Source organism: Idiotropiscis lumnitzeri, chromosome 10 (assembly GCF_059441095.1).
Source record: "Idiotropiscis lumnitzeri isolate Australia: NSW breed Sydney's pygmy pipehorse chromosome 10, RoL_Ilum_1.0, whole genome shotgun sequence".
Lineage (NCBI taxonomy): Eukaryota > Metazoa > Chordata > Actinopteri > Syngnathiformes > Syngnathidae > Idiotropiscis > Idiotropiscis lumnitzeri.
The window spans coordinates 6528074-6541457 of NC_142400.1; the positions used below are offsets into that span (position 1 = coordinate 6528074).

The following is a 13384-nucleotide window of genomic DNA, read 5'->3' on the forward strand; positions in this document are numbered from 1 at the left end:
TCTTAGCACCTCTTCTCACTTTCTTGTTTTTAAGTTTACGTGAAGGTGTTTGTCACTCCTGGTTGAAGTTTCCTGAAACATAAAACAATAGAATTGAACACTATATGCTACCTTAATGCTCATATATAATGTGAAATGCCATTGACAGGCTAACGGAAATTAGCATAGATGTTACAGCAGTTCCAAACCTTCATATAAGCGCTACTTTAAAGCCTGCCACATACTAGAGCTTTCAACTCGGCAAAAAGTCATTTTAGTGAGTCTTCTTCCCCATGAGGCCTTGAGACGAATTTCTAACTTGTTTGATATTTTTTTTTGCCTCACAAGGCAAAAGACTCCCCATGCACGAGCTACTTGAGCTACCAGACCGAAATTCAGGTTCAAAACGCAACGGCCTTACACGTTATTTCAAGATGGTGGCCCCCACCGAGATTTTTTTTTTATTTGCCCCCCCTCACCAAAATTGTCAGCTACATTCAGTACTCGGAGATGCATTGATAAACGTGTGGATGCCAGATTTAATGCTAACATGTCATTCAAAATGCCTCAGACTAAAGGAAATGATCATAAATGTTAGTCTGACGAAACCTTCATACAACTGCTACTTCAACAAAAACGGTGCAGCAACACACACAAAGAACAATGGTCACAAAAAAAAAAAAATCTGTGATCTAGCGGGGGCCCCTTAACGAGCAACTTCTGAGTTTCTCTCAGGTTCAAGCGCTCCTTCCTCCCCTCTGTCATCATTCCTCTTCTCCCGTCTCCTCGCTAACCTGCCCCAGCGTGCTCACGTCGCCGCTGTCATCTCGCCGCGCCGCCGCCGTCCATCACCCGCCACCGTCTGTCATCAACCCTTAACCTCCCCACACCCCTCGGCGGCGTTTCCCGACGCGGGGCCTCCTCGGACATCTGCATGCCATCTATTCATCTATCCCATTTTCCAGATCGCTTATCATCACGTGGGTGAGTTGGAGTCCAATTCCAGCGGACTAAGCGAAGTGGGAGACGCATGTGAGCATGGAAAACTTATCTTTCCAATGAGAACTTTGGTGGAATTGCGTCGCCACGGCAACAAAACAAAGAACATGTCAGTATGATGCAGTGCGGTTCGCAGGTGTGCAAAATCTTGCGGTCGACGAGTGAGTGCATTCAAAGAGGTGATTGAGTGTCAGCTGAGGGGACGCCAACATGGCGTCTGTCATCAACGCAACTGGAAGGCAACACCCATAAAAACACACACACACAACCACGAACACAAAGGCGCCGCTTCATGTCTCATTGAGCAAAAGGAAGTGTGCTGGCAGTAACCAATGTTTGCTTTGGCGAATATTACAAAAATTAAGTTGCAAAGTCCAAATATTACCAGATTAGAGTGGAGAAAGAAAGAGAGAGAGACTGTAAGATCAAACACAGCAAGATGGCATCCTGAATCTTCTTGAAACACTCAAACGCGCCTCCTCGCCTTCCTCATCTTAATCATCCAACTTCAAAAAGCAGTCATCTCCAGAAGAAACGCGAATCAGGAGAAATCATCATTTCACTATTTTTTGTTCTGGAAGTAAATTCGAATCTTGGAATTAAAAAAATAAATAAATAAATAAAGTTTTTCTCAACTCAACTCATATTTATTTATAGAGCGCTTTTATCAAGAAGACGTTTTTTTTTTCAAGTGAGTCAAAAATTATTTTTGGGGAATTTATAATATTTGTGGTATACTGCAGGAAATGTAAAAAAAAAAAAAAAAAGAATATCGAACAAGAAAAAAAAGGGGAAAGTCCAAGAAAAAGTAAGTTTTTAATCATCATAATTATGAGGAAAAAAGGTTTTCATTTTCCAAGAGTGACATTTTCTTTAATATAGAGAAAAATTCATATAACCAGCAAAATGGTATAATCTTGTAAGAACAAATAAAAGTGAAAGAAGGACATACAAAGGGCATTTTGACTTCCATCCATGCATCCACTGTCTCCCGCTTATCTAAAGCCCAGACTTGCCCCTCCCACGCCACTTCGTCAATCTCCTCCTGGCGGGATAACGAGATGTTCCCAAGCCAGCTGAGAGACATCGTCTCTCCAGCGTGTTTTGCGTCGTCCTCGGGCTCTCCTCTCAGTGGGACATGCCCGGGAGACCTCACGAGAGAGGCGGCCGGGTGACAAGATGCCCGAGCCACCTCATCGGATCTCACGCTTCATCCTCCCTTTGTGGTCTCGGATTTGGAAGTGCCGATTTGCATCCAAACCGCTTCACACTCCAAATTTTTTACTTTAATCTCATAATATTTTAAGTTTTTCTGGAGGAAAAAAAAAATCTGACTATCATGAAACTGCAACTTTTTTTCTTCAAAACAACTTTCGTCCAGGGAGGTCACAACTTTTCTTCTTTAAAAAAAAAAATACGTTATTGCTTTCTGACTGTGACCTTTACAATTGCCTTGGCAACTGAAACAGTGCAGATCAAATACGTAAAGATTCACGCACAACAAGAAGACAACCAATGTTGTGCTTTCCGCTTATGACGAGCATCATCGGTGACACACACACACACACACACACACCCACCCCCACGTGCACACACGCACTCACACAAAAGGCTCAAGTAGGTGTTAACGACTGCTGAGGCCGGGCCTCTTGGCACGGAACCCCCCCCCCCCCCCCCATACACACACAAACAACTAAGCAAAACTACACACACGCACACACACAAACGTGTTAGCGCACACCTCTTCATCGTCGAGCTGGTAATCCAATATGAAGCAGGTTTGTGTTTGCGACACTGCAGCTTCAAATCAGCTCTGACAAGACGACCACCGCTCGCACCCTCGGGCTCATCTGTGCGTGTGTGTGTGTTTTGTCCTCCCTGAAGAGCTATCTATGCGACTCTTGAAACAAGTTTAGACCTTTATTTTCAGCGAAACGTGCGTGTGTGTGGGTGTGGGTGTGGGTGTGTGTGTGTGTGTGTGTGCACACAGGTTCATTGTCATAATACATGAAACGACCTTCTCGTTTGCAGCATTTCCTGTTTGGACGGCTCCTGACAGGAAGTTATTTGGATTTAAAAAGCAATTGCTAATGTTAATAATTTGAGAAATTAGTTCTATTGTGAACAAAAGACAATGTGATTAACTCACATCGTAGCAAAGAAGCTGACATGAAAACATGAAAGCAAGTGTTTGTGTATTTAATGTGTGCGCGTGCGTCCGTGCGCGAGCCAGAATGTGTCCATGTGGTGAGGGAAGCATGTGGGTCAGGTTTCCAGGGACTGCTGACAGCTGGCTGTGTGCGTGTGCGTGCGTGCGGGGGTGTGTGTGTGTGTGTGTGCGTGTGTGAGATGGGAGTCAGCCATGATTGAAGTAATTATTACAACAGTCCCGCTTGTACTTTCTCCTTTGTGCTTTAATTGACTACAAACAGACCTGAAGTCACCTCGTAACCTGGCAATGACACAGACATCCCAGAATGCAACACTGCAGGCGACGCCATGACAGTGCCTAAAGTCTATTTTAATTTAAATATTACGTCGGACCATTGATAATATTTATTCGAAGAGCAGACTTCCGTCTGCTTGGAATGCAAATAGAAAACTACCCCAAAAGGTACTTGACAGTCAATAAGGCGAAAAAATAGATGAATAAAATCTAAAACATCAATTCAAATTGAAATAAAAAAAAAAAAACAATAAAAATACATTATTTAAAAAATATATTTAAAAATATCCCCCTATAAATCAGTTTTTTTTATTTGTTATTTTGGCCCTTTTAAAGTCAATTTAATTGAAATTTAAAATTCTGTACATAAGATATTGTTGAGGCTCCTAAAATTCATACATTTTAAACATGCATAAATATATATCTTGATCTAAAAAATGTATTATAATTTAAAGAAATAGGAAAATTACAGATTAAAAAAATGTACTTAAATCAATTTTGTTTTTCTTTAGAATTCAAAGTACATTTACAGTTGAATATCTTTGCACATAGCTGAAGTCTCTCCGCAAAGTTTTTTAAAGTGAATATATTAAAAAAAACTTCTTGACTTCCTGATCACCGGGTTGCCTTGGGGGCCCCGATCCCCCGGGGGTAGACGCACGGGGAGCAGATAAGCTGCAAGGCAATGGAAGAAAAGCTTGTCCCCTGGTCCTCTTCTTAGCCTGCAGAGGGACTGCCCTAGAGGGGGGGTCCGCTGGGAGGGGGCCAGATAGAGCACGGGGTGTCGCGCTGGAGATTGACGGACAGCAAGAGGAGACGTCAAGCTTTCTAACAGCATTGGCCACGCTGCCTTTCAAATAACTTTGTTCAAGTCTGTTCGTCAAACTTTTAATAAGAATAATTATAATAAATCAGTGGTGAGCCGTCCTTGGCGCCAATATGTCACTAGAGAGTAACAAGGCAGTACTTTTGTCCAAATTAAGCCCCTCAACTCACTCCATCAACGTTCATCAGCACCAAAATGTCGCAAGATTGTGGCAAAGCAGTACATCTGTCTTGGAGAAGCTCCTCAACTCACTCCCCATAGTTTTGTGATACCAAAGGATGGCAGCAAAACACTACCTTTGTCGAACTGAAACACCTCAACATACTTCAACAATCTTCCTTGTCACCAAGATGCCGCAAGATGGAAGTCAAGCACTACTTTTGTCCAATTGGAGCTCCACAGCTCACTTCAACATAGATCCTTTGCAGACACAAATGGGATGGCAACCAAGCACTACTTTTGTCCAAATAAAGCTCCTCAACTCACTTTGACACATTTCTTTGGCATAAATATGCTGAAGGAGAGCATCAAAGCACTAATTTTGTCTCAATAAAGCTCCAGAAATCACGAACATAGTCATTTTTTTCCATCCAACATTACACATGAAGTTGAATAAGGATGGAAGAGGGAGAAGTCAAATACGCATCATTAAGCTGGAGGAGAGGAGCAACATGGAGACAATTAGCCAGCGCACGTCAACACACATGCACTGCATTTATGTGTGTTTGCCCAACAGGGGCGCGTGGGTGTGGGGGTGCGTGTGTGTGTGTGTGTGTGTGCGCACAGACGTGCAGCATCGAACATGCTAACACACATCACAGCTGAGCTCAAATTTTTATGTTAATTGTTTAGGGACTTCTGCACTCAACCCCCCCGCCCCCAAACACACACACACACACACACGCACACCCACACCCCCACACACGTTTGTCAACACTAGACACACACGTGCACACAAATGTGTTTGGTTTTATTATTTACAGTATAATATTATGCAAATGTGTCGCTGGTAAATGTTTATAATTGGCTGTCAGAAGCAAAGACAGAAAAGGAGATTGCTTGCGGCTGAGAAAAGCATCATGTCTTTATTATTGAATACTGTTAGAAATCCACTAAACTCTGTTTAGATATTTTTATAAATGCCATATGGATATAAATTTAGTTTATTACTTTCTTGTTTTATGTTGCTATTTTTCATGAATGGAATATGCTGTGATACTTTATTCACTTGCATCTATTATATTATTTTTCCCTCTTTTTATTGATGTATTTTCCAATTATTTATACATCCAGTATGTTTTTCGTGAAGCTAATATTTATTTGATTCATTTCTATTTGTCGGAAATTTCATGAAACATTTTATGTCTATGACATAATTATATCATATGTACATAATTGTATTCAAGTATTACATTTTAAATGACACATCAAAATTTTAAATAATTTTTTATTGGATTTAAGTCACTTAATAAGTGTCAAATTTACTCTATTAGTTTTTAATCAAGGTACAATATTTCCTACTTTTTTATTTTTTATGTACTATGGAATATTTAAATCCTTGAATTTCTTTTTTCAAAACTTTTTACACTTGCACATCTGAAATGAGTATTTTATATCATTAATAATTTGTATCTTAAACATATTTTTGCAATATATTTTTGTAAGAATGGAGGAATTACCTCGTTTTCTTTTACAACAGTGAAATTCAAAAACCTATTCCACATAAAAAAAATATCATGAAGAAAACGAGTTTTTTATGCTTGTGAAGTTCTGTTGATGGCAAGAGAATTTCAGGGAATGAGATTTAGGTTTCCATGGTGACTATTTGGGCTCTTGGTTCCAAGGGATGCGTGCTGATGCTGATTGGACGACCTTGTCCTCGCTGGCCTCGCCCCAGGCTATGGTTGATTGGCTGTCAATAAGCCATTAGGACGTTCCTCTAAAGCCAAAGCGAAACAAAACAGAGAACCGAGGACGCACACAAAGCTACTCTGTGATTGATAGCGCCACCTCAAGGCCATCAAATGCATTACAGACATCGTGTGCACTTGATTTAAAAGTTCTGCGACAAATTCAAGAGTGTTCCATGTAAAAGGTACCAGTATTCAGTATTTAGGGAAACATAGTGGATTATATTTTTTAAGACCAAAATATTCAATCAAACCAGCTATTTTTTTTAATCCTCGTGAAAGTCCGCTAGCTCTCTGCTAGCATATAATGCACAAAACAATGGACTCAAAGACATATATATATTTACTGCTACGATTGGAGCTTACGGCAGTTGGGGACCTTCTTTGCCTCTTCTATTAAACACTATGACACGGTTTTGATGTCCCTTTGCTTGATGCTAGCAAAAGTGGTTAAAGTAGCTAGAGTACTGTTACTATTTTATATTTATTTTCAAATCGAAGCATGATCATCACATAGTGTAGACAAAAATATAAAAGCAATGTGGAGTAAAAGCAGAATTTTTTCTTAACACTCAAGTAAAATAAAAAAGTATGCGTCAAAAAACTATTCCAACCAGTACAATGTGTTACAACCAGTGATGCCAATAACGCTGTAGAAAGTAACACCTTACGTCTTATCGAACATGTTTTTTCAGTGAAGTAATCCGACTCCAGTTGCTTTGCAAGATCACAATTCATTACTTTAGAGCGATTAACGGTAAAGTAATTAAGCTACTTTTTCACGGTAACTGCGACAACTGATTACTAGCCACCTCTGATGCTAAGCTATTACAGACGAAACCTAAAGCTAGCAAAGCATTGGCTAGCATTCACGCTAAAAACAAAACGCATATTTTTTTTTTATATGTGTTTCTGCTTTGTTCTCCTTTAAAAGGTCATCTCGGGAGTGTCAGCATGTGGCCACCATAATTTAGCCCGTGGCATTTTTGCACGCTCGCACACACAAACATTAACACGCAGACACACGCACTAGCGAGAAAACGTGCGTATCGAGAGTGGTGTGATCAATGTTTGTGACAATGACAGGCACACAAATGCACTCTCTGTGAAGCTCGGCTGCCTCCAGGACACATGACACAATCCAATAGTGTTTGCTGTTACGAGCACACGTACACACACACACTCCAACGGACTCACAGCGGTGGCAGGTTGCTTCCCGCCTTTGGCTAAATCCACAAATAAAGACAATGGAATAAACCGGAGCGACAAACCTTCCGTGTCACCTCGGGGCTCACACACAAAAAGCGGCGACACAACCGGCCGCCGTATATGCGTGTGTGTGTGTGTATCCACAGTGCGCGACTGCGACTATAAATATTAGTTAACGGCTTAATGAGAGAAGAGTCGGCCGCGATAACTGTGGCCGATGGGAGCGTTTTTCTCATTCCGACACTCACATAAACACTTTTGGTACATATTGAGAAAGACTTTTGTGGATGCAATAAAAGCCTTGTTTTAAATAAGTTCTTTATTTACAAGTGCACATATTCACAGCAGTTTTCGGCCTCGCTGGGTTCTGTGTGAAAAGCGCAGATGGATCGGGTAAATGCTGTCAACTAAACTGAAACTCCGTTGCGGAAATACTGAGGCATCTTTCTATGAAAAGGAGGCATGTATGAGCTCTGTCTTCCTGCAGTTAAAAATGTTTCTTTCTGCTGTTTTCCGAGTATTGTTGTGTGAAATAATCAAAGTTACGCTTTTGAAATTTTCTGGCCGCGTTTTCATTACATGACAATCCCTTTTGTCTCGATGCGGCACTGATCTTTATTTGGCTGAAATAATCGTTTCTCTCGCGCGGCAAAGACAACTTTAAGGGATTATAAATGACTGTTTGTCTCTGTGATCAACTGTTTCTTTTGTTTTTTTTTAACCGATTGAAGAGGAAAACAAATGGTGATTCTCTTTTAGTTTCAACGTGCGTCGCTAGAGGCTAGTTGACGTTGAGGAGCAGTGAAAAATGGGCGTCAGGATGTCCCCACAAATAAGATTTCACACTGCAACGCGGCATAATTACATAACTTGTTGTTCCCAATATGGTGTGGGAGTCCTTGATATAGATTGGGGACTGCTGCTAGCTTGATACAGCGGAGGTTAAAGAAAAGAATTCAAGCAAGAATTGAACAGTGGTCTTCGGTTAAAGTATCTGTTGTTAGCCTAGCCTGTCTTATTTAAGGTTTCCAAATAACTTGGCCATTTAAGAGGTCTGCTACTAGCTAGCTTAATTTATCTTGGGCTAGCTGCTAGGCTAAGCTAAATTGAGCTAGGCCCTAGCAGGTCTTGGCATACATTTCCAAAATGTTACAATCTAATTAAGATTGAACATCTCCGTCTATTTAAGATGTTGGGTTAAAACTGCAAAATTTAATTTTCCAATACCTTACTCGGATTGAACACGGTTCAGTTTAGCATAAGCTTAGTTTAGCCTAGCCGGTCATAGTTTACGTTTCCAATACCTTATTCAAACTGAGTACCTGCCCACGTTAACAATGTCACTTAGTAGCTTCATTTAGCATAACCTAGCTGGTTTTAATTAACTTTTGAAATACCTCAAATGAATTGAACACTAATCTTTTGAAAGTAAAAATTGTTAACTCAATTTATGTTAGCTAATTTTAGCTACCTTTTGCTTACATTAGCTTAGCTTACATTCAACCATGGATCAAACCCTTGTCTCTTGTTGATTCCAGAGACCAAGGGGGACCAATCAGACCCTGACGTGGCAACACATCCGCCCTGGTTTGACCGGTGACAAAAAGCAGAGCGCCTCAATCAGAGCTGGAGTTTACGCGGCGTTCAGCAGCATGTCCCACAAATCACACAAAAGGCAAGGCCGGCGCGGCCCGTCTGCCGTAACAAAAACAAAGCTTCCTGTCGGAGTAGCCCGAGGGTATGGGCGCCGCCCCCCCACCGTCAGAAGCGGGGCCTGGCGAAATGTCCAGGTGAGCAAACATGGCTAATTAGCGCAAATAAACAATAGCCACGCGGCCAGCTCGCACTGATTGAACAAACGTGACCCGGATGCTAAATCGCCGCCCAGATGGGGCCAGTTTAGAGTCCTGCTTAAACATTTACTTTGCTGGTGGCAGTGCAGGAGGACGGTGGGATTATAGGGGGGGGCGGCGGTGAGACCAACATCTGGATGTCGTTTCATCTTGTCAAACAGGACATTGTCATCCTCAGTACTGCGCAACTTTGTTTTGAAAAGAGTTCAATCTCCACTTCGCAGTTTGGATGATCATTAACCTTTACATGAACATGATGTCAATCAAGTTTAAAAAAAAAACAGACATTTTCATGGCCAAAGCAAGCAAGGCCCTCTTGAAATTTTCATGGGTTTTTCCATATGCACAAATTCAGCAGATTTTGAAAATTTACATTTGGTTGAAGGCAAATCCCCTCACCCCCGTGAAAAAGGTTCAGTACAGCCACCTTGATATTTTTTCATTTTGTCCTTAGACAAGTGAAATAAAATTTTATTGTCATGTCTGTCATGAGGAGGCCCACCAAAAGTCTCAAGAATCTTAAAAAGACACAGGAAGTCTGTCTTTTTTGTTTGAATTAGCCGTTATTTGGACATTTTGGCAATTTCTAGGGGTCTTTGATGCTACCAAATTGAGCATTTGGCGACGTGAAATTTGGTGTAAAAATTGATCCCAAATAGACCCACAAAAATGCTTAAAGAAGCCATGCGTAAAAAGAACCAGGAAGTCTGTCGTTTTGGTTTGATTGTGACATTTTCAAAGGTCCTTTAAAGATAAACTTGCCGTACATCTTTGTCCGACTGCAGCAAAATCGGAACCATCATGTATCTGGCGTGCATTTGCCAAAATGCTGTGATGCCATAGCTAAAAAGGCAACAACTGTCACCTTGGTGGCACTCTATTCAGTGCTGCTTGTACAACTCAGCCAAGGAAAAAAATCTCCATCTTGTTCAAGAAACATGATTTTTTTTCTTTCTTACTGATTGCTAAGGTATGCTGTGTTGCATTTAACTGTTACAGTTCATTTCTTAGCGCAAACACACCTTTGTATCAAGTTAAAACACCAATGAGTGCATGTTTTTAAACCCCCAATTATCACACCTTCGTTAGCATGAGAGCATGAAATCTCACAGCTGACTAGTCAAACGTAAACAACTTTGCAAGACAAACAAGGACAAAGACAAAGTGCCAAAAACACACACTTGATGAGCGACGGCCTTTATAGTCCATTGTATTTTATGCTTATGCAGCAACCGTGTGTCAAGTGTGCTGAAGTGCTCACACACACGAACACGTTTGCGCATAAAAGTAGGGACAAATATTAAACAACTGTCATGATGTACACTACTTGAAACTACAACTACAAAAAAGATTAAATAAATAACTGACAGTGTCACTCAAAAGTGAACATTATCTATGCACAGAGGAATGTGAACAAACTATTGGTGGAACAAAGTAGTCATATAGTGTAGTAGAACTTCATATACTTGCGTACAATAGATATCCCAGAAGTGCTGATTTACCATCATATATCTAAAATAAAAGTTAAAAATACCAACTCTGAAATGTACTCGAGTGCAAAAATAAAAATAAATATATTTTTAATTTTACTGTCAATGTTAAAAAAACATACACCCATTTGTAAGTAAGTGGAGAAAGTGTATTTTTTTTTCCAAACATACTCAAGTCAAATGCTGATTTTTCAGGTATATACCGGTGGTGAAGTACAAGAACAAAGTCCTTGTACTTCGTTACTGGCCATTGGCCACTAAGGGCAGTAAAGAACATTTGTGAAATCAGTAGCTTTGATAGTGTCAGATAAAAGTGAGCATTATCTTTGCACACGCAGACAGACACTCATTTTGCTACGAATTTAGTTCATTCAGATGGGGGGGCTTTTAATTAACTATTCATAAATCATAAATCTCCGAAATAGTCAGTTCAAAAGGACCACCAGATAGAATATTCCATCCAAAAGTCAGCGCGCAAAAACCTTGCGCAATCAATGTATCAATGAGAAACATTCACTGCAGATGCAAAAGAGTCGTTATCTGATCAAATCATGAGTTGTTCATACCTCTGTGTTTGTGGATCTTGATCATCACCTCCGCGGGCTCCGGCAGGCTGCGCGCCAGGAACACTCTCCCGGAATCCCTCTCGATCTGCACCGGCGAGTCGGCGTCGGAGCTCACCTCGAACCATCGCTGCTCGAACCTCCGGTCGGGCACCGTGAACACCAGATCCCCGATGCCGGCTTGATCGGGGACGCTCACAGCGTAGGTCACCTCCTCAACCAGGGCGCGCGACCTCCGCTTGGCTGCATTGGTACTGCTCGAGCGGCGCACCAGGACCTCCAGGACGACCGGCCCGCCGACCAGCGGCTCTTCCCCGCCGTCCTTGGCGTAAAGCCAGGTTGTGACTCGGCTCAGCCCACGGAGGGGACCCACCAGCGTCACCTGTCCGCTTTCAGCGTCCACGTGGAGCAAGTTGGACTCCGGTTGTGCGTAAAAAGTGACGCGTCCGTTTACATCCGCGTCTCCGTCCTTGGCGTCAAACCGGGCCAACTCGGTGCCGAGCGGGGTGAACTCGTCCACCTGCAGGGTTCCAATAGCGGTTGTGAAGCGGGGCGTATTGTCGTTGACATCCGTCACTTCCACCTGGAGCCGCACCGGACCCCCCGCACACCGCTCCACGGTCAGCTCGTACATGGCGATGAACTCCCGGTCCAAACGTTTGGATGACACCAGAACCAGGTGGCGGCGGCGTCCGTGTCGGAGAACGAGCCGGAAGTCGGACGCGTAGCTCCCTTTCAGCGTAGCCTCACTACCAGGGCAGACGCCGGCTAACACCGGCACGGCCACTCCGTCCACAAGCGTCCCGGCCGGGGAGTTCTCAGAGATTCTTCCGGAGAAGTAAGACCGACGAGAGGAAGCGGGAAGCAGGTGAATGAAGAGAAAGAGGAGGAGAAAGTGCAGGGATACTTCTTTTTGGGCCATGTTTCCATTAACAAATAATAACAACAACAGTAGTCCTTCAATACTCCAATTTTAACCCCTCAAAAAAGACTATTTAGTCAAACTTCCAACTCCTAAATCTGCATTCGGGACCGCAAAATCCATCCTCTGCTCCATGAAACGTGATCTGTTTAACATTGTTCTATTTGAGTTTGAAAAATACGTTTTTAATGCATATAAATATAAAAATGTGAAACGTTTATCGTTAAGAAAAGGCGACTTTATCCATCGCTGGATAGAGGCTGGATGAGAGTGAAAAGGGGGGGAGAAAGGAGACCGGGAGAGGCAACCCAACGGGTTCCATGTGGCTGGGTGGGCAACGCCCACCCCACGCGGATATGGACCAATCGGGGAGCAGGAATGAAATTTGATTGACAGGCAGGAAGAGACAGCTTCGGGAGAGAGAAAACAGATTTGGTCCTACCTACAGTGTCGGCTCTTGGGTGGTGGGGGGCATGAAGGGGCCAAATGAGTTGTTTAGTATCTCCGATGATCCCAACGACATCTCTAGATTAGAATTTACTTGGGTTAATCATCAAGAACAAAGCTTTGGTTAAGAAAAGTCCCAATACTTGCGGTTTACTCCTCTTTAAAAGCAAAACCCATCTGTGTAAAGGGGGAGTCGTCAATTAGGGCTCGGGTAATGACCAATCACGGCTCTGCTTGCAAATGTCACATGACCAAACTCAGAAAAGAGGTGCGGACTTCATTATCACGTCACAGTAAACACAATAAAACAGCACGTAGACGTGCTATGTACGTCCTCTGCAGGAGTCCAACATTTTTCCAAGAAAAAAAATAAATAATAATAATTTTTGTTGGTCGAATTTGGCTATAACACACATTGCTGTGACCAACCAATCAGAGGATATAAAAATGCTGATGTCATCAAGGCTAATTTGGAATCTGTTCTGTTAAAGAAATTGTGTATATTTAGTTAATAAAAAATCAGTTAAAGAAACAGTTCCACTGCTATTATAGTTAAATAACATCAAGCAGCAGTACTGATTGTGGAGGCCCTCGTCAGATTTGAATGATTTGGTAACACATTGATGGTGTAATCTGATTGGACACAAAAAGGAAATCAAATAATAAAATAAGTCGTTAGGTGACAGCACAGCAAAATTTATCAATACACACACTGACACCTGTGATCAATCTACATGCTG

The 13384-nt window shown here is 42.0% G+C and overlaps 1 protein-coding gene across 1 annotated transcript in view; it reads right to left on the reverse strand.

The window, feature by feature from the left end:
* LOC148328850 (neural-cadherin) overlaps window positions 1-12467 on the reverse strand; it is a 77609-nt gene extending 65142 nt beyond the window's left edge. Inside the window, exon 1 of the mRNA XM_088307087.1 lies at window positions 11279-12467. Coding sequence (XP_088163213.1) covers window positions 11279-12197 — 919 coding nt within the window. The 5' untranslated portion in view covers window positions 12198-12467. The remainder of the gene's footprint in view (window positions 1-11278) is intronic.
* Window positions 12468-13384: the final 917 nt, after the last annotated feature.